Source organism: Orcinus orca, chromosome 7 (genome assembly GCF_937001465.1).
Source record: "Orcinus orca chromosome 7, mOrcOrc1.1, whole genome shotgun sequence".
Lineage (NCBI taxonomy): Eukaryota > Metazoa > Chordata > Mammalia > Artiodactyla > Delphinidae > Orcinus > Orcinus orca.
In genome coordinates, this window is record NC_064565.1 from 117462704 (window position 1) to 117484018 (window position 21315).

Consider the following 21315-nt stretch of genomic DNA (forward strand, 5'->3'; position numbering starts at 1 on the left):
CCTGAGCTCTGTGTCTCTGCAGGCTGGTGAAGAGGGGCTCCCTGGAGTGGTACTACAGGCACGTGAGAGCCCGCTTCCAGCACTCCGGGGGGGCCCAGATAGCGCGGTCCCTCTGCGGGAGGCTGCAGGGAGCAGGTAAGGAGTGAGCCTCTTCCCCAGGCATCCAGTATGGGGCCCAGACTCTGTCTTTTCAGCAAACATTCCCCGTGAGTCTGATGAGATCATCAAGACATAAGAGATGGGCTGTAGCTCGATCGTTTGTTTTAATATTTTGAATCCAAGTATTTATTCCATGAAGAACTTGAGGTCCAGACAGTGTTCTTGCACTAAACCTGTGCTCACCTGTGTTGTCCACCTTGAAGCCATGGGGGTAGAGGGATATGTCGGGGGAAGGACGTGAGATTGCCTGAGCTTAGAAGTGTCTCCTGAACTTGAACGGAGAGAACTGAGCGGTGTTTTCGGGAAGCTCTTGCCTTGTCCCTGTCACCTGAGTCCCAGGCTCTGCCAACACCTGGCCAGACCTTTGGGCTGTGACGGCCTGTCAGGCCAGTATCTGGGGGCTCGGTGTCTTGACCGTATCCATCTGGAGCACCGAGGAGAATGCCCCGGGGTCTGGAGCTCCTGCACGTCCCGAGCGGAGGCGGTGCTTCTGGGATTGGGGGTGTCCTCACTGTGCGCCAGCCTGGGCGTCTCCCCCAGGCCTTCTGGAGAGGCGCCTTACTTGTGTCTCGGGCCCCGTAAAGCCCCACGTTGATAGGCAGATGCAGGAGGCAGGCATAGCCACCCTCAGGGCATGGGCACACGCACTGGGCCTGGCACAGGTGTTTCTGAGCAGTCTTAGCACGCTGTTGAATTCAGGAAAGACCACCGAGAGGCTTCCTCACCTGTGATGGCTTTTGGCACCTGGAGCAACAGACCGCGGGGGTAGGGGGCTTCCTTGGGCCGGGGGTGCAGGGGGCATGTGATAAATCATCGAAACCAGGACATTTGTAAGAGTAAAAGTGGCTCTCCTGATAACCGTGCTGAGACCGCTGGCGTCACTAGGAGTGTCCTGGTGACACGGTGGGGTGGGGGGCACCGTCACCCTATTCTTCGGGAGTTTTCCCCACCTCCTCACCAGGATCCTCACCAGGATCGTGGCCGATATTTCTGTCTCAGTTGGAGCCTATCAGTAAATCCCACAGCCGCATGCACCCGCGACCCCGTGCCCGCTCGGCCGGCCGGGAGCCCGCTGAGGGATCTTCCTGCAGCAGGAGTGTGGTCTCACCGCCGCCGCAGGGCTCAGGTGTGGGAACCACAGGTAGCACGGGAAAAGCCACACCGCGAAGCGTCTGAGAATCTCAACGCCGGAGGCCCCGTTCACGGTGGGAAACCACAGGCCACGTCACAACGCTGAGGACCTGGTCCTGGCCCCGGGAGGTTCTGATTTCTAGGGATTGGGGTGGGCTCAGGAATCTGCGTTAGGTAAAAGGTCACGGGGATTCTGGCGCCCAGCCAGGTTGCAGAGCTGGCTGCCACCCAGAAGCGGCCAGTTCAGAACTGTCACCACCGAGGGCCAGGAGGTGGCACTGGGGGGCAACAAAAAATCTGATTGCAGCCGCTGCTGCGGACCCAGTGAGGCAGGTCTCGGGTGGGGTGATGGTCCAGGGGCTGCATTCTCCCTGCTGGTACCTGTGAATGCAGCAGGCCAAGAAAGGGCACACGGAAAGAGCACAAAATCGGGAGAATTGTACCTCTAAAACGAAGTAGTCAAACGTAAAAAAGAAGAAGAAGTGATTCAAGTTAATGTTTCAAAAGCTGGTCCAGGCAGGGCCTAACGCAGGGGGGTAGCTGGTGAGGGCCGCTGGGGTCTCTGCTGAGTGCTTTTCTTCGGCTGTAAGTTTACCTGACCAAGTGCTGCGCTCACCTGACGTCAGCAGTAAGTCTTTTGTGCTCACAAGGATGCCGGGGTGCCCCTGGCCCCCGAGGAAGGTGGATGGTCCATGGGGCTTCCAGACTAAAACCCCAGAATGCACTGCATCACTCTTTGTAGTGACCTGAGGGAACGGAACACCGGCCAGGCCAGTGTGACTGGGGGGAAAGAGGGAAGAATGAGGCTGTGCTGAGGGTCGGGGGACAGACCTGGGGGCTCAGGTGAAAAAGACGTCCTGGGGGGGCAGAGAAGGGAGGGGAGGGAGGCCCGGGGCTGAGAAGCAAGTGAAATGAGACTGAAAGTGAAGAGGTTAGTTTGGGAAAAGGCGACTTAGCTCCAGGCCTGCTTCACCCACACACTGCGGTGTCTTCAGACTGCTTAGGAAGCGGCCAGTGAAGGTGACCATTGGTGAAGTGGATGCAGAGTATTCGTCTTCTGCTGTGATTCAGACCAGCTCTACCTGATGCTCAGATAGGTCTTTGGGAGGCCAGTAGAGGGCCTTGCCTGGCCGCTTCACAGCAGATGGAGGGGTGGGTGGGCGGATGGACGGATGGTCTTGTCCTGGTGGAGTCATGCAGGCGTCCACTGCAGGTGGGCCTGAGCCAGGCCCCGGAGGGAGAAGTGGAGACAGCGAGCACACGGATGAGGACAGAGAACAGGACACAGGGGCCCAGGCCCAGCCCGTTGGAAGCAAAGTAAGTCTTCCCCCAGCCCCGCCCTCCCTGATGCTGGAGGCTCGGATTCCGATGTCCTGAGAATCTCAGGCTCTCCATCACTCCGCGGGCCGGGAGCACGAAGAGCCGCCTGCGTCCGCCGTGCCCCGCAGCCTCTGAGATCACTGAGCACCAAGCAGCAGTGTGCTCTCGGCACAGGTCTCTCCATAGGAAACCCCAGAGCAAGCTGCAGGGGAGCGGGGCCTGCAGAGAGACCTTCCTGGACCTCCAGCCCTGCCTGGACATCCGGCCAGCGTCCTCCGGGCACGTGGTCGTGAGGGCACTGGTGTCCCCCGGAAACAGCCTTTGCACCTTTCAGGGAAGCGAACCCCCTCCGGCTTTCCTCTGTGAACGTCCTTGCTTTTGTTTATAGCCGGCCGTGAGCCTTGTTTTTTATTGGTGTCTGCTTCTGCTTTCACTTATATTTTAACTTATTTTTGGTGATAAAGACGAGCAAAGTAATCCCCGGGGTTTCTGGGCAGGTTGACAGAAGGGCAGCAGGAGGGAGGGGAGGGGCGGGGCGGGCGGTGATGTTGGCTGGAGCCCCTTGGAGAGCGACAGGGTCTCTGAGAACCACGCCGGCTGGTCTGCGCGGCTGGTCCCCGGGGACCATAGGCATCTTTTCATGAGAAAATTCTATATGTCTCGTTGACTAAGCTCAGCGAGTACTCTCCAGTGTTGAATATTCCCTACACGATACGTTTAAAGGATGGAAACCATCATGAGGGAAGGATTCGGAATAAACTCTGCTCTTGCATCTAAAGATGATGGAGCCCTCTGGAGCCCCCTCCCCGCTCTGCTTCCCCGCGCTGGGCACCCCTCATTGGCTAAAGTGTGAGGGGTGAGAAGCACCCGTCGGCCCGGAGAAGCCTGCCTGCCCCCCAGGGCGGCACTGCTGGGCCGTGTGCAGCCGTGTGCCCGTCGGGGGCTGAGCGGACGATTCCTTCTGCTCTTCTAAGAGGCGCTGGGGATGCAGAGCCTGTGATGGGTGGGGGGCTCTGGGCGGCCCCCGGCGCCACCGCAGATGGTGGCTGTGCCCTTGGAGATGCCCTCCCCGCTGCCCGAGGCGAGGGCGTGTGGCCCTCACAGTCAGGCTGACCCTCTGTCTCCTCTTTCCCGCATCCCTTCCTGCTCAGAAAAAGCGCGTCCTCCCCGTTCACAGCTTGGACTTCGAGGCAGACTCTGACGACTCCACTCCGTCCCGCGGGCACCCCCCAAGCCTCTCCTTGGTCTCTGTGGCCGCGGACAACCCGCAGGTCAGTGGGCTCTCTTTTCTGCCCCCGGCCATCCCAGGATAACCTGGGCGACAGGTTTTCAGGCCCCAGGTGGGGGGAGAGCATTCTGGGAAACAGTCTGATGGCCATGGGGGCATCACAGGAAGGGGGACAGCTGGGGTGGGGGGCATAGAAACATCACACCCTCCGGTCCCTGGAGAGATGGGGTCGGCTGCTCGGAGAAGTGGCGTGCGGGGCAAATGAGTCAGGGCCCTGGGGCCTTCGGGGCGGGTGCCTGTCCCCGTATGAATGCAGAACCCCCGAGACTCAAGAGCGAGGGCAGAGGAACAGCATCGCCCTGGGGTCGGACAGGGCCCAGCATGTGCCTGCACTCACTGCAGCTCATCACTGGGGTCCCTCTGCTTCATCGCCCAGACAAGGATAGCCTTGTGGGCAGAACAGGCTGCCGTTAATACTTACACCAGGACACGCGGCCTCCACGGGGGCCGCCCAGGAGAACCGGCCATGTAGTCACTGCTCCCTAGCTGTGTGCCCTTGGCCTGGGGACCCTGCGTGAGGCTCCATCCCCTCGCCTCACCTGGACAAGGGCTGATCCTCTCAGCCTCACAGGATCCCTTTCCAAAGGCACTAGAGGCTGAGCCCGGCACACACAGGACCATCACACACAGCACGGGCAGCTGGGGCACGAGCCCCAGAGCGAGGACGCCCGCGGCTGGAGCCCTGACATCTCAGTGCCCGGGCTCAAATGGCACCAGCCCAGAGCTGGGGCCAGGCTCGGTCTTCCGGGGCTGATCTGCAGACGCCTGCGGGCGGGGGCGCAACAGAGCAGGGAGCTGGGAGCCAGCACCCGAAAGGTCTTTGGGCCACGGGTCCTGCTCCAGCGGCAAGTCCGGAGCCCTTTGAAATGAAAGGGCATTGAGTCTCCAGGAGCAGAGAGGATGGGTGTCCAGTGTTCAGTTGGTCAGATGATGCCTGGAAACCCTCAAGACTTGGACGGGAAAGACCCACATTCCAAGGAGCTGCCCTTTCCCAGTAAAACCTGCCAACAGGCCCCATGTGCTCAGGCCCTCACAGGTGAGCCCTGCGCGGAGGAGACCACCGCCCAGGAGCCCGTGGTCGTGGATGAGGCTGCTGCCAGGGCCTCTGGGTGCCACCCCCGTCCAGAAGGGCAGATGGCCAGCCTCTCGCCTGCCGGACCAGACGCCCTCGCTGAGCTCTGCCTGCCAGGAGAGTCTTGCACGACGGCCCCGGGGACGACTGCGACACCTGGTAGGTGCCCTGACCACCGTGTTCCGCACAGGCTCTGCGTGGAGGAGAGGGTCGCTGGCGGCCTGCCCCACCACCCCGATCTGTGCCAGCCCCTGACTGGTTTACAGTGCGTAGCCCCTTCTTCACTATGACTGTTCAGCATGGGCAGTCCTGGCACACGCCATCAACCCCTGCTCCCCTGGCTGCACGCTTCCCTGGTAACACTCAGAAGTACCAACATTGACGCCTGCCTTGGCCACACAGCTCATTGCCACCTTGGATGGGGGGACATCGAGCAGGACTGGGGTAGGGACGTGCAGGTGTCCCTGAGATGATAGGATCACGGGCCACCTAGACCGACCACCTTAACCACAGGACAGGGCAGTTCCAAACCTGGGGCGCCACCTCCCTTCCAGCTATGACTCAGGAGGTCCCTAAGTGCTGAGACCCTAGTTTAAATCCTCAGTTTAATTTTGTTGTCGACAGTCAGCTTCCTGATGAAATCCTGAATCACTGTCTGTTCCTGGGCCCTGGGGGAGTGTGCACTGGGGTCCGGGGTTCAGGTACCCTAGTGATGAAGGAGCAGATGAGACCCCAGAAGCAGCACGGGCTGCTTCCCACCGACCTGCTCCCACGTGGCTGCAGCGTGGGACCAGCTGCCGGGCAAAGGTGGTTAAGATGCCGTCTGCCAGGAAGTGGGCCGGCTTTCCATTTTCCCTTTTCATTATATTATAGGGACTGTAAGCTCATGATTCACACGCCCGTTAGGATCCTGGAGGCGTCTGGGGGCAGCGGGAGGGCAGCTTTACTTCCCCATAAACAATCAGTAAACGAATCTACATCGACCAAGTCACAGGATGAAGACTCGGACACACGCATTTCCTCCCAGTGTCCCTAATCAACCCCGGCACGTGGATGGGGTGGCAGCGGGGAGAGGGAGAAGCTGAGACAGACAGTATCGAGCTGGGAAATGCGCCTGGGAGACAGGCAGCTCTGAGTTTCAAGCCCAGCTCTTTCGACCAACTCACCACCCGATTTCATTGATTCTAAGACACATTTGTCACCTCGTCTCAAATTGGGAGCGTCTTACAGCGAGTGTGGTAGAAGAGAGTGTGTTGGAGATAGATTGGCAGTGTTGTCTCTTAATAGTGCATCAGACAAGCTACAAGGTCTGCGGTATAAAGGCGTGTGGTGTGTGCTTGAACAAACCTCTGAACCGCCGTGCCTCGGTTTCCTCGTTGTAAAATAGGGTTAGTGCCTAACTCAGCGCACTGTTGTGGCCTCTGAATGGGATGGTTGCATCTGTTAGCCCTTGAGACATAACGACCTATCACAAACTTACCAGCTTAAAACAACACACATCTATGAGCTCACGGGGGCCAGGCATCCAACACGGCATCGCCAGGTCATTAGCGCACGTCTCCCAGGCTGAAACCACAGTGTCCACGGGGCCAGAGTCTCAGCTGGAGCTCAGGGCCTTGCCCCCAGGTCGTTCAGGGTGCTGGCAGGGCCACGTGGCCGGCTGCACGTCAAGCACAGAAACAGCTTGTGCAGCTGATTCCTGGGACCCTGGCCCCTGTGGGGCGCCCCACGGGAGGGTCAAGCCCTCCCCCTCCCGGCACGGCTGGATGTGGTGCCCTCCAGGCCAACCTGGAGCTCTGGGGGTACTTTCTGGTGAGAACATGGGGCTCTTCCACCAACAGAGCCCAGGAATAAGCGTCTCAGGCCCCACCGTAGGTGACCCGTGCCCACGAGAGTCTGCGAATCACTAGGCTGGCAGGAAAAGCAGTCCCCGGTGACCAATGTGGAAAGACTCCCCAAAGTCCCCTCCACTCGTGGAAACTTCCCGGGACGCGTGTCTGCCACACCCGAGGCGCGTGGAAGTCCATGTGATAGAATTATATGACATTTGCTTTGCCCACCTGGCTTTCCTACCCTGGAGCCCCCCGGCGAGTGCTGGCGGGGCAGGGGCTTCTGCTCCTGAAATTCCGAGCGTGGGACCGTGGACTCTGTTCCATTCTTACTTTGGTTTAGGAATCTCAGCCCCATAATATCAATGGAGTAGAATCATGTCTCCGTTTTCTTCGATTTCTGATTTCTCTTCATTGGAGAAAATGCCCATTGGCTTTCAGCTTTTCACTCCAAATAATCCAAACCCACTCTTCCTCCAAAGGAACAAATGTCCTCTGGAATGAGCAGCTCCCATCCCACTATCTGGCCGACGTGGACACCTCAGATGAAGAAAGCGTCTGGGCTCAGAGGGTGGCCTCTCACCATCCCAGACGGAGAGGCCAGACCTTGTCTGAGAAGCAGGTAAGGCGGCCGGAAAGAATGCATTCTAGTTGCTTCTTTGGGTGGTGCCTTTTTACCTTAACATCAGTTCATTGCTGAGAAATTAAAAGTACTTCAAAACTATTAAACTGCACAAGCCTGCTCAACAGAGATGTGCAATGTCAGAAGCCCTGGGACGAGGGGTGTGGTCCAGCGCTGCAGCCACAGGCTACAGATGCTCTCCAGGGCCTTGGGGATAACAAGCAGGGCTGCCAGCGGGCCGGGCCTTTGCTGAGCCCTCTGCTTCCGTCCGCACCCGCTTCCCCCTCTGATCTGCCCGGGGCTCACCCTTCCCGGGCTCGGACGTTGGGGGGGCCCTTCCTCGGTCTAAGCTGACCTAGAACAGGTTAGGGGCCCTTCCAGCCTCAGTCCCTTCACAGCTGTGCTCCGGAAGTGAATGATCTGCGAAGAGGAGCGCCTGACTTGTAGAAGGTGCCTTTCTTTTTCTTTTTTTTTTTTTTTTTGTGGTATGCGGGCCTCTCACTGCTGTGGCCTCTCCCGTTGCGGAGCACAGGCTCCGGACACGCAGGCTCAGCGGCCATGGCTCACGGGCCCAGCCGCTCCGCGGCATGTGGGATCTTCCCGGACTGGGGCACGAACCCGCGTCCCCTGCATCGGCAGGCAGACTCTCAACCACTGCGCCACCAGGGAAGGCCAAGAAGGTGCCTTTCTTCGCATGGCTTTCTGGTGAACCAGTGTCAGGTGTTTTGTTATTTGTTTTGGGAGGTTTTTTTGTTGTTCTAAAATTGATCTAAAATGTCAACAGGGCAGAAGCGTGGAGTTTTTAAACTCTGCGTCTCCCTCTGCAGAGTCAGTGCCCGCAGGCCCAGCTGGCTCTCTTTCCTATAATATCACCCGGCAGCATGGCCCGACCCCGGGGCTGGACGCACCTCCTGCTCCGACCTCCGTCTCTGAGAGAAGCCACTGACCCTTTGCCCTGAGCACAGCAGGGCACGAAAGGCCCTCAGGAGGCCTGCAGTGAAGACCCCGCTCTCTGCCATTCAACCCAGGGGCTCACTCTTCTTTTATGGAACAATAGGGGAGATGCTGATGCAAGGAAGTGTCCTTTGATTCAGACCAGGGAGTGACTGGCTTGGCCCCTGGGAAGGCTGCGGGATGATGGTGGAGGGCCAGTGCGGCCAGGACGGAGACCTCCCCAGGGCAGAGACAGAGACCTCCCCAGGGCAGAGACCTCCCCAGGGCAGAGACAGAGACCTCCCCAGGGCAGAGACAGAGACCTCCCCAGGGCAGAGACAGAGACCTCCCTGGGTGGCAGAACCACCACTGGCAGAGAAGTTCCCAGTGTCCAGGCCAGAAGACAATGGGATAAAGACTAGAATTAAATTGTCTATTTTCAGCAAGTTTTTAATTTAGCAGCTTTAGTGACGTTCAGTAAAACACATATCCCGGTATTTAGTCCTACTGACACCAGTCATCCTTTATGCCTCCTTGAAAATTACTCTGTTTCATGCTTGTATCTTGTCTCTGGAATTCTTCTTCATTTCTTTCTCTTGACTTCATTTACTTCCACTGACTTCACCTGCATCTTTGTGAAAAGGGAATCAGGCAGTGTAAAGAGCGGCCTCCAGAGGGCAGTAGCGTCCCTGTGCATCGGGGAAGACCCAGGGCCGACTCTTACAGGACTCACAGACATGCCTTGGGGATTCGAGAGTTCTTGAGAATAATGTACTATTGGGGTCCGTCTGAATGGTCCTCCCCTGACCTGTTGCCTGTCTTCGCATCTGTACTCGCGGTCAGGACTTTCTGGGTGAGGGATAGTCAGCAAAGACTTTCTATAAATAATCACTCATGCTGAGAGGGAGGCCAGAGAGAGCACAGCACGTGGTACCAAGGACGGATGCTTCCAAGGGGCTGAGATCAAGGAGGTGCAGGAAACGGAGCCCTGGCACGCACCCTGTCCCAAGTGGTGGGTAGTGAGCCCCTGGTGCCCCAAGAGCGCAGGCTAAAGACACTGACTCGGTTTCCCCACGAAAACCTCACCGGTGCCAAACTACAGTCGCTCATTTTCCTCCTCTGTCTGCACTGCATTCCTAAATTGTAAATCTGGGTTTTGCTGCAAACGTGTTGGAAACACCGGAAGTTCATTCCAAGTTGCCGTCCGTGCGTCCAGATAGCATGTAATTTACCTGGACGGAGCTCACACGGGACAGAGCGGCTCCCGCTTTGGGCCGAAGGGAGGGGCACGAGCAGCTTTGGGCCCCTGAGCACCTGAGAGACAGGTGTTCCCTGGGGGTGTCTACACGGGGCCAACGGCTCTTGATCCCAGATGGAAAACCGGGACGCGTCCAGGCTGTCCTGGCGGCATGCGGACAGGCTCTCTTGCTCAGAGAAAACCACCAGCCCGCAGCTCACCTCCCGTTCCGAGGGCTGTGGTCTCTCCACGGCTCTGTGCTGCCCCCAGCTCGTGTCCCTCCTCCGTCAGGACGAGAACTTTCCGAGTTCTTGTCGTGGGATGCTTTCCTTCTCTTTCGCTCTGGAGGTGGTACTTCACTGTGCCGGTGCCGGACCCTGGTTGGGTCAGCTCTTATTCTCCTGCCGTGGGTTCATGCCCACCACACTCCCCGGGGACACACGACTGTCTGCTGAGCGTCCCCCTCCCAGGTATTGATCGCTGCCTCTCAGGTGCCATGAGTGCGCCCACAGCTGGTCTCAGTTACCAGCAGCCACTAGAGGCTGGGGCCGCTCCCGCCGAAACCCTCGTGTTGACGCTTCTCAGCTTGTGTTCTTCTCTGGGCAGATTTGCCCACTCAGAGCCCTCGGTGCTGTGAAGATCAAACTAATTACCTGCGGAACAATGCAAAAGCGTCTTACCAGCCTGCTGGAGCCATCTCCCTCTTTTAAAACAAGGTGGACCACAGAGGAGATAATGGCAGGCCAGATGCATCTGCCGGGCTTGGAAGAAAACAGGAGAATTGATTTTCTCATTTCCTGGCCTGGGAGTTAATAGACTCCGGTGACTCAAGAGCTGGTGACTCAAGGTATGAGCCAGTCGCACTTTCAGGTCATCACCTGGCAGGCCTCCTGGCCCACGCTGACCCGGGGCTCTTGACTTCTAGTTTGAGCAGCCTGGCATAATCAATTCACACCTTCCTGTGCACCTCAGGTTCAGCAGTGACAATGGCTGCGCCACGGCAGTGACGCTGAATGTGTCACCTGCCCTTCTTTATTCATCCTCCCAACGGCCCCCGCCTCCACTTCTGGTACCGCTCCCAGCTTCTGCTTGGCGTTCCAGAACCCCGGCTGTCAGAAAATGGGCCTCACAGTTACCTTCCCAGGGCACATGACGAATGGTGGCCTGGCCTTTCCTTCCACTGCTTGGGAATTTGGTGCTCCCGAGGTGGTAGGTGCCAGTGTCCTGCTGGCCGGAGTGGCTCTGTCCTCCAGCCACTGAATCCCTCCCTCTGCTGCAGATCTCTGAGCGGAACAAGTACATGTCAGCCGGGGACCGCCTGCTGACCCGCTGAAGCCCCTTTGTTAAGAGAGGTTGAGGCACCAACACGGGCTTTGCAAGGAAGACTCTCGATTGGGAGCTCATGCATGGGGCTCAGAGAGCTGAACGGGTTTCCACCGTACAGCTGAGGGGGGGGCGGGCGTCTGCCCCCTCCAGGCCCCTGCCGTCCGCTGTGCTACAGCTGGTGGGGGTGGGCGTCTGCCCCCTCCACGCCCCTGCTGTCCGCTGTGCTACAGCTGACGGGGGGCAGGCATCTGCCCCTCCAGGCCCCTGCCATCCGCTGTGCTACAGCTGAGGGTGGGGGGCGTCTGCCCCATCCAGGCCCCTGCTGTCCGCTGTGCTACAGCTGAGGGGGGCGGGCGTCTGCCCCTCCAGGCCCCTGCCGTCCGCTGTGCTACAGCGGGGGTGGGGGGGGGGCGTCTGCCCCCTCCAGGCCCCTGCAGTCTGCTGTGCTCGGAGCCTGGGCATCTGTGGGCCCAGCCACAGGTGCAGAACTCAGAGGGGCGCAGGTGAGCAGCCTTTGGTGCGGATGTAACGAGAGAGGGGCTGGGAAGTCAGAGCAGCGAAGACCTGGGGACCTCGCTTGGTCCTGCAGTATCCGGCCTGGGGGTCCAGGCCGTTGGAGCGGGCAGGGGTCTCCTGCCCACCCTGTGTGTGAGGGTGTACCCAGCGCACAGGGGCCACCTTCTGGGGAGTGAATGGAACGGAACCCTTGGTCTAATGCGAGTGCATGTGCACATGTGCGTCTGAGAGACAGACAGACAGCCGGGTAGCTGTGGGCGTAGGGGTGGCAGCCAGAGCTTACTGCAGTCTAGGCCCTGGTATGATGCTTACTGAGTGAGGCCGGGCAAAGTAGGGGCTCTGAGCATCCTTTCCCCACCTGTAGAATTAGGGTAAGAGCTGGAATCAATGAGGGACTCCCACCCCCTTATAGAGACTTAGAAAATTATGACCAAAGAATACAACCCTGGGGCTTCCCTGGTGGCGCAGTGGTTGAGAGTCCGCCTGCCAATGCAGGGGGCATGGGTTCGTGCCCTAGTCCGGGAGGATCCCACATGCCACGGAGCAGCTGGGGCCCATGAGCCATGGCCGCTGCGCATCCGGAGCCTGTGCTCCGCAACGGGAGAGGCCACAGCAGTGAGAGGCCTGCATAACGAAAAAAAAAAAAAGAATACAACCCTGAAAAATAATTTTAAGAAACAGAGGCCTAGCTAAACTCTGGAGAAGAGATTTCCAGAAATGAGCACTGTTTAGCTCTGAGTTTCTCACCAGCCAAGGCAGATAAATAGATATCCTGGGCTGTATGAATCTCCTCCAAGTCCACCCTGGGTGACAAACTTCCCTGGCGCTAGATTCAGGAAGGGGTGAGTGGTAAAGGGTGCTACTCACTGTGTCATGGAAAACATCACTGAGAGGTTCACACAACTTTGCAGTTTTCCAAGAGTCACAAGTACACTGTAGACACTTCTCAGTCAGCTCCAGACCCGCGTCTAGGAGTATGATTCCTTTGCAAAGCCAACAGGAGGCTCGTGGGAGAGACCGTGGACACAGAGCCTGGTACACAGCGACATAGCGTGGACAGTGGACATGAGTGCTGTAGCGTTTATGCAAGTTCAGGACCACCCCCGAGCCCTCGGGTGAGGCTGAGGCCACACGGCCGTCGTGTACTTCAGTCTTATCACGGGGGGACCGAGAAAAACCCCCAGAACAGACTTGTCAGCACCCCGTGGCCTCAGCTGGCGGATGCAGACAGTCCGGGCTGAGGTCTTGGTTTGGCGCCATGAGGATGCTTAAACCCTAGGAAGTGGCTTGGGGACCCAGTTTGGGAACAGAGAGAAGTTGAAAAATGGTGCGTCTCGGGTGGCCTGGGTGCTGTTAGGATCGCCAGGAACATCCCACCCTTTGGGGCCTGGTTCTGGAGCACAGGCGGCGCGGGCCCCTTGGCCGAGCTCGTGTGGGGCGTAGATGAGGCCGCAGCTCTGGCCAAGCCCCCGGGGTGCTGGGGGCCGGTGCTTTCCGGAGCCCTGCTTCTGCTTTCAGCGCTTCCAGGTGACCGACCGGCTGAGATCAGCCACTCGTCCATCTCAGTGTCCAGTTGGCAGCAAGCCCACGGGCGCCGACATGGAAGAGGCGGCCCTAAGGAGAAGACTGGAGGCCTTGATCAGCCGCGCCGGTGACCAGCGGGCCTCATCCGAGGAGGAGGGCAAGGACGGAGGGGCGGAGCAGGGCAGCAGCGTCCTCATCGAGGACCCCCGCGGGGCCGCCCCGGAGGTGAGGCTGCCTGAGCGACCCCGGCAGCACACGCTCGGAGGCGGGGCCGGGGGGGCCTGGCCCCAGCTGCACACGGCGCCCCACCGCGGGCTGCCCGGCTGGCCAGGCAGCTCCTGGCGGAGCGAAAGGGGCACCTTCAGGATGGGACGTGCGTTGGGGCGAGCCCTGCGGTCTCCCCCGCTGGTGGTCACGTGCGGCGCTTCCCTCTCCTAGGTGTGCACGGCTGCAGGCCAGGCGCCCAGCCGGGAGAAGGGGGCCCGGGGCCCCCAGGACCCCATGCAGCCCAGCAGGACCACAGACGAGGAGCTGTCGCAGCTGGAGGACAGAGTGGCCGCCACGGCCTCTCAGGTGCAGCGGACAGAGAGCGAGGTAGCCCCGGCGGCCCCGGGAGCAGGCGGCTCCCCCAGATAGATAGTGGGGGCCCTGGAGGCCTGGCAAGGGTGGTCAGCCCCCCGAAGGGCTCACACACAGGGAGCCCACGTTGTCGGCTCCAGGACAGGCTCCTGGGGCTTTCCGTGGAATCACTGTCCACGCCACGCCCTGCACCCCACCCCTGCCCATTTCCCTTTTAGGTTGGCAAGGGACAGGCGGCGTTTTCAGCCACGGAAGGAAGATGCTGACACTTACCCCTCCCTGCCCCATGAGGAGGGCTTCTCCAGAAGCAGGCTTAGATTTTAGGACAGCCCCGGGGCTCAGGACCAGACTCTGACCGAGGGTCATCCTGTAAACTTGGGTCCCGGGCTTGAGTTAGGGTAGGAGGTGTGTTAGTGGTGTGCAAAGGTCAAAGGACAGAGCCAGGGTCTCCCAGAGACAGTCAAGGTGATTGGGCTCTACTCTGCCCTCCCCCTGCTGACCCCAGAGGAGAGGAGGTCTGCCCGTCCGAGTGCAGGGGACCCAGCACCCACTGTCCATTCATTCCAGCTTCTTTTCTCTTCAGCAAGTGCCCTTCCGTCCCCAAGGAGGAAGGGCTCCTCCCCAGGCCGTGCACCTTAGGGGGCGCAAGTGAGCCTGAGAACTTTGCATTCATTTATTCCTTCCTATGGAGCCAACCGTTCTCAGTCGGGATCCCAAGTACGGCGGGCATTGTGTAGACACAAAAGGTGCAGCTATGAGCACCTCAGGGCAAGCCCCTGCTTTCCTGGAGCTTGTGCTTCTAGTGGGAGGAGACAGAACAAGTCGACGAGACTGAGGAGAGGGTAGCCCCAGGGAGCGCTCGGATGGGGCTGCCTCGAAGGGTGGTCGGGAAGGGATAATACAAGAAGGCAGCCGGGCGAAGGCCCCGAGGCCGTGTCGAATTCGGCGTGTTCGGGGATCCGCAGTGGAGCCCTGCGCCAGAGCCCAGGGAATGAGAAGGGGAGTGTCTGGGAGGAGAGCAGATTCCAGAGAGCCCCAAGGACCGTGAGAAGGGTTGGGGGCTGTGGGAGGATCTGGACGGACCTGAAGGGGGCCCGGTTCCTGTTCCCAGAAGCCTCTGCCTTCAGCTCTCCCCCCGTCACTACCCCTCCCTCAATCCCTCATGGATGAGCCCCCAGAAAATGTATGGAGCCCCTCCCCCGCTTGGGGGTGACCCTCCCGACAGCCGTGGAAGACGGATGGAAATGGGGCGCCCAGGAAGTGGCCCTGGGCGGGTCACCCATCTTAGGGGAAGCATAATGAAATCGGTGATTCGGGGGCAGCAGCTCCTCCTGTCCTGTGACGTTGAAAGGAAGTCCAAGTGACATCTGTCTGTCTGTCTGTCTGTGGTTCCCCCAGGTGTCAGATATCAAGTACAGGATTGCAGCCTTGCAGGCGGCAGGGCTCACTGTGCGGACCTCGGCAAAGCCCCGGAAGAAATCCAGCCTCCCGGTGAGTGGAGGGGCCGCAGGGCCCTGGCCAGGAGCACAGGGCAGCCCGGGGCCTGGCAGTGAGAGCCCCCGGGGCAGCTGCCGCCCTCCTCCTCCATCTGCCAGCCTCGTGTTCCTGCAATCAGTGACCTGTGGGCTGCGCTGGGATTCCTTTTCGTTTGCTAGTGTTGTTTCTAACGGAAAAGAGTGCTATATGGGGGGACCGTCAGCTCCTGCATGAGAATTGGAAACACAGCCACGTGGTACACACACACACACACACGCACACACACACACGCGCGCGCGCGCGCGCTTTAAAGTCCAAAGGAAGCAGGCTGGACAGCACCTCGTGTTGGCGGCCTTCATCAAAGCGCTTTGCAAGGCGGTGTGACGGTAGCAGGATGGGGACCCGTCCACGACAGAGACCTGAGGCCAACATCCTTCCCCCCGATTCAAGTCGGGAGTCTCCAGACAGATCACAGTATGAGGAAATCTGGCAGAAGGATGATAAATGCTCTTAGGGGAGTCCCAGATGCGGCTGCCGGGATGCCCAATCAAATCTGAATTTCAGATTCACAGCAAGTCATCTTCTAGTATAAGTATACCCCGTGCAATATCTGGGACATACTTATACTAAAAAAATTTGATCATTGTTTATCTGAAGTTCAAAGCCAACTGGGCGTTCTGTACTTTAATTTGCTAAACCCGGCAGCCCTGGGCGCAGAGCCCTGGAGTGGTGTGTGCTCTGTGGGTGTTGCCGTGCCGTCCCGGCCTTCTAGACCGAGGACTAAAGAGAACACCCTCCGTGTGTCCTGCCCGCCCGCCCCGTGGCAGGAGGTCAGACGAGCAGTCCTAAGCACAGGCTCCTTCCCTGTTCTCCAGGTATTTCTTCCCCAGCTTGTTGGGAAGTTGGGCCGGAGTCCTAAGGATGCGCGTGCAGACCCTTCGGATGAGGTCGAGGTACGTGTTACTACATCCAAGCTCGAGAGGCTGGAAGCGGGTGAACGGTTGGCCCGACTTTTCCAGAAGCGTGACAAGTACGGAGGGGGCGGGGGGGGGTGGAGCTGAAACATTGGGACTTTAGAAACCTGGCAAGTCTCACAGGCTGGTCCCCCATAGGGTGTCTGTCGGGGAAAATCCAGGAAAACCCAGCCAGGGGAGTGGGAGGGTGGGACAGAGGGCAGAGGGCAGAAGGCAGAGGGGAAGGAGACGGGCAGACCCCAGGCAGGGGAACTGGCTGAGAGGAACACAGAGCCCTGGAGACAGTGCACATCACAGGGGCCAGGTGCTGGGCACGTACTGCCCCCCACGCCCCCCTGTCCTGGGTGACGAACATTCACAGACGTAGCAGGCTCCAGGGCCCGGGGACGGGCCTCCCCTGGGAGCCGCGGGTCCCGGCCGGGGGAGCAAAGCACGGGAGCCGGTGTGCGCGAAACGGCACAAGGATGGACGCGGGGTATGGGCGGGACGCACAGAGCAGGCCGTCTGCTCCGGATCCTGCCTGCTGCCTGATACGCCCCTTGTGAGCTGTGATGAGCACCTAGCCATTTGTGCTTCTCGTGACAACAGCAGTGGGTAGCTCTTCGTAGTTAAAAACGGTATTTTTTTTCCATCCTTCCATTTGATGTTCAGAAAACCTGGTAAGCAGGTGTGGATATCGCCCCTGTTGCACCAATGTGGAGCCTGAGGGTGGGGGAGGTAGACGTACTGGATTGAGACCACACAGACCAGCGACAGGCGGTCTCAGTCCGGCCTCCCAGCCCCACCCTGACCCTCTTCTCAGGGCTGTGGTCTTCTCTGACCTGTCCCGGGAAGCCCAGCCTGAACGTGTCTGCAGCCAGCCTCCTGGTACAGCCCACAAAACCAGCCAGGCTGAATCGCAGGGAGTCAGGCGTTGGCAGGACTTCCAGGGAGTCAGGCCGTTTTGCTCTCAGCTTCCCCCTTGAAGAGGCAAAACAGCGAATGAATTAGCCCAGAGTAGAGAGGTGAGCAACAGGAAGGGGGCAGGGAAAGAAAGGTGGGGGGCCCAGCTGCCATGGGGCGCTGAGAATGTATTCGGTACAGTTAATCTTCCAATATCCTGTACAGGGGCTGCTGACCCATTTTCCAGATGAGGAGACAGTTCAGAGAGAAGACGTAAATCGTCCTTGTCACGGTTGAGGGGTAGCGATAGGATTTGAACCTGTCTGTGGGGCTGGAACTTGGGCTTTTCCGCTGTACCCACCCAAGGCTGCAGTTCTCCGAAAGCTAAGCAGCTCTTTTATATTCCGGCATTTGTTGCGTAATGTATTGATAGCATGCATTTTAATATTGTTAAAAGTTCAAAGTTTGCCCAGGAACAGAAGAGAGTTGCCCTGATTAATCCGAATCTGCAGGAATGATGAGAAATCCAAACCTAGCTCCCCAGTGTTCCTAACAATTACAGCAAGGTACTGACGCCCAGAGATGGCTTCTTTCTTCCAGGTGGTGGCTGTACCCTATCCTGTGAGGAGAAAGCTCAGTGATCACCCCAGAAATCAAGGTAAGAGTCACCTGCTTCCCTCGTCCCCCAGGCCTGGGTGGTGAGCTCAGGGGCGTGAAAATGGCCAGTCGGGGCCCCATATTTCTGCGTAACCCGTGGGACCCGGCATGTCATGCCACTGATGCCCGAAGGACACTCCAGTGCCCTCGGGCCACCCTCAGGGACCGTTGCAGTGACGTGATGTCTGGATACCTGGAATTTGCTGCCTGAAGCACATAAGGGTGTTGACGGTGGTGGCAGCGGTGGTTTCCTTGTCCTGCGATGTAAATCGTCCTAATAATGGTGCAAAGCTCCCCACCTTCTAGAGCACACAGGACGTAATTAGCCCGCCTTGATGTCTTGGTGGTGACGAGGACATCAGCTTCGTCCTGGACGGCACATTTGTTTTTATGCTCCTTTTAAAATTTCTTAGGAAGCAAAGACACTTGTTTGGGGTAAGTTTGTGATTAATAAGCACCCCCGCCTCCTGTTCTTCTCAAAGACAAAGATGATGACCCTTTCGATCGGAAATCCGTGTCCCGCGGATCCCTGACACAGAGAAACCCCAGTGGCAGGAAGGAAACCGCCAACCACAGCATTGCGGTACGTTTTCGCTTTTCACTGAGGCGGCTTTAAAATTCTCTCAGATTGACACGTTGATATTAAGTTTTCAGAGTAAAGAATTGGGGTACACTAACAGGAATAGTAAAACCAGCGAAAGGTCTCAAGGAAAATCAGAAACATTTCTTAAAGGTACACAGTGTACCAGTGACGGGGTCGCCTGGCCCTGGGGGGCTCTGGGCTTGGGGACGGGGACAGCGCATGAGGCAGTGAGGACTCCCCACGCAGCCCCACCTGCCCACCCAGCGCTGTAAAGGTCATTCAGCTGAACCACCTGTGCAGGTGCCGGCGTCAAGGCTGTCCCCCGACTTCCGTGGGAGAGGGCTCTCTGCAGAAAGAACATGAGGTGCTTCCCAAAGCCCAGGGGACATCAGGCTGGACCAGCGGGGTCATGGCCTTGATGCCCGCAGAAGTGCACCTTGCAGACCCTTCTCTGGCACCACGGTCCTTGGTATTTGCAGCCGCACGAGAGCCTGCTGAAAGCACCAGCTTTTCTGACGGGCGTGTCAGCTGCCTGGGTGCCCATGGCACTCCACAGACACAGGGCTGCAACGGCGAGAGACAGCTGACCTCTAGGGACCCCAGAGTCATGCCCACGTCCCAGGGGTGGGCATGAGGTCTCAGTGGCCTACGTCAGGTGCAAACACCCCCATCCCCACAGCTGTCCACACTGCGACCACCCAGCAGTCATTCTGACTTCATGCCGGTTACGAGAGTCTGAGTCGACAGCTTTGCTGTCCAGGAAGACGGAGCAGCCGCTCTGTTCTTTCCACAAACTCCGTTTTTAATCGGGTTTTCAAAGTTTCTCACAGTACTCATTGCTGATGATTGTGTGCGAGCCTTGTGTCGGCAGACGGGGAGATGGGGCACACGTGTCCGATACAGCCAGCGTTAGGCCGCCCCAGACGACAGGAAAGGACAGAGGGCAGAGGCTCCCTGCCAGACCCCACCTGAGCCCGGAAGAGGCCGCCTGAACCGTGGCCAGAGTGTGGCCATCCCCAGGGGCTGATGGCGGGCGATAAGAAACCACCAGTGGGGGCTTGAAAGTCTACATGCTTTCAAATTAGAACGCACCTTCCGTGTTTCAGAGCTTTAGATTGTCACATACTTGCCGTCCTTACAGCCCATTTGATGAGGGCTGGTGTCATTGACCCATAGCTGGGGAAACAGGCAGAAAGAGATTGAGTAAAAAAAAAACCCGGCAGGGGGTTGACTGATGCCTCCTGACCAGCAAGCCCATGTGCGCATCTGTGTGCTCTCCCGTGTGTGTGTCTGTGTACGTGCCGTGCATGTTTTTATGTACACACAGTCATATAGCTAAGTGCGTGTCTACCTGTGTGCACACCTGTGTGTTTACATGTTCCTCTGTGCTCGCCCGTGTATTTCTGTGCCCACGCCTGCGTGAGTGTGCGTGTGCTCTCGCCTGTGTATCTGTGTGTGTACCCACCTGTGCATGCTGACGTGTCCATGTGTGTTCACAGAAACCCGTGATGACCCACCAGCCCTTAAACGGGAGGTTCGTCTGAACGGGACAGAGCAGGAGTGGCGCCGGTCCTTTCTCTCCACCTCGGCCTCCGTGTCCCTCCACCTGCCCCGCGTTTTCCAATGCACGCAGCCCAGTGGAGGAACGAGAAGAAACCCCATCTGTGAGCTGACAGCGGTTCTCAGCCCGTCAGCTCTTCACCCACGTTCTTTGATGACCTCCAAGGCCGCCCCTGCCCACCTGCTCTGATCCGTGAGAAACATCTAAGCTGACGCGTCTTTCCTTTAGGGTTTAAGCTTTCTGAAGGACACAAAGAAGCTTTTGTTCAGTGATCTTCTACCCCTTTCACTGCTGGCTTTCTTATGCTGCTTTCATGACCAGAATGGAAAAGGGGTGAGTCAGTGACCGCACCAGCCATCTGTACACTCCTGACTGTGTCTGTCGGAGCCGGGGCAGGTGTGTGGGTGCGAATGGACGTCAGGACAAGTCACTGAGCTCATGTCCATCTGAATAAGAGGGAGGGATAGACCCCTGCATCTCCTCACACAAACACACCTAGTCTGCAAGTTCCCAGCCTGTGCTTCACAGGCTGGGAGAAGGGACACCGTGGTCGAGGACAGAGCATGCCAGCGGCAGCAAGTGAGCATTTGCTCAAAGCCCGGGTGCAGGTGCAGACCGCCTGCCGGGAGGCACTGGCGGAGTCTGGACGGGCGGGGCCCAGCCTGGCACTGCCACTCGCTGCGGTGGAATCCAGGAGGCCACTTGCCATCGGTCCGCAGAGGATCTCCAAGTCCTGCTCAGCCTCGGACAGTCTGGGTGTCTGTGTGGCTCATCCAGCTTGAAGGGGAGCCCGCTGGGACCCCCTCCACAGCCGCCTTGAGCACAGTAACCCTGTCTCCCCTCGCTGAGCACGGCTGTGTGCTTCAGAGGGACCGGTTTACTGAGTCCTCGGAACAGCGCACTTTGCAGAGGAGGGAACAGAGCCCCGAGCATGAGGCAGCCTCCCCTGTGATCCCTAATACGTTCCAGAGTGACTGCGTCAGCTTTGAGTTTGCTCTCTCAAGTGGTTTGGTGTCTGTGTTCTGTGGTAACTGAAAGAAGAGGTGAATAAATGATGCCCAAGAGCCTTTGATACGAAGACTGACTGTGGACACAGCCCCACCCATGGTTTACAGATTCTGCATCGCGAGCTCCCTTCGCGTTTCCACTGAGCCTATAGCATCACAGTCACCGCAGAGACCGTGTCATCGACGGGCTGGCCCGTGGCAGCTCCAGTGCGCTTTTCCGAATCAGCATCTGAGTTGTTCTGAATGACTAGGCTTCAGGTTGTGCTGGGATTTGCAGAAAAGATGGCTCTGAAACTCCTTCTCAGAATGAAAGCTGCTTGAAATAGTCAGCTCCTAATTCAGCGCTGAAAATGATTAAAGGATTCCAGTAAGCCAAAGAGGATCCATCCTTGTTTCCGTACACCCCTCCTTATTCACAGAGTAAACTAAAGTCAGTGTGAGTGCCTAGCGTCAAGGAAGAGGCAGTCCCGGCTGGCCTGCAGCACTGCCCTGGGTGTGATGCAGCAGGCACGTGAGGCCTTGTGCCCCGGAACCGTAGTGGCCACTTAGCTCCGTTGCTGACTTGAGTTCAGAGAGCGTCCAACCTGGAAGCACATCTGTCCCTCCTTCAGAAGGCCTCTCGCTGGGGTCTCCGATTAG

The 21315-nt window shown here is 58.5% G+C and overlaps 1 protein-coding gene across 3 annotated transcripts in view; it reads left to right on the top strand.

Moving 5' to 3' along the window:
- Nucleotides 1–21053, top strand: part of MLPH (melanophilin) — a 42194-nt gene extending 21141 nt beyond the window's left edge. The window contains exons 4-16 of one of the 3 annotated variants that reach the window (XM_049712398.1): nt 23–135; nt 1880–1918; nt 2504–2607; nt 3762–3881; nt 4925–5129; nt 7282–7421; nt 13000–13182; nt 13396–13551; nt 14935–15027; nt 15888–15965; nt 17469–17526; nt 18008–18108; nt 19608–21053. In XM_049712398.1, coding sequence (XP_049568355.1) covers nt 23–135; nt 1880–1918; nt 2504–2607; nt 3762–3881; nt 4925–5129; nt 7282–7421; nt 13000–13182; nt 13396–13551; nt 14935–15027; nt 15888–15965; nt 17469–17526; nt 18008–18108; nt 19608–19652 — 1435 coding nt within the window. In that variant the 3' untranslated portion in view covers nt 19653–21053. Of the gene's footprint in view, nt 1–22; nt 136–1879; nt 1919–2503; nt 2608–3761; nt 3882–4924; nt 5130–7281; nt 7422–12951; nt 13183–13395; nt 13552–14934; nt 15028–15887; nt 15966–17468; nt 17527–18007; nt 18109–19607 lie in introns of all 3 variants that reach the window. The other 2 variants (XM_033424502.2, XM_033424509.2) reach the window with 2 other exon arrangements.
- The last annotated feature ends 262 nt before the right edge of the window (nt 21054–21315 follow it).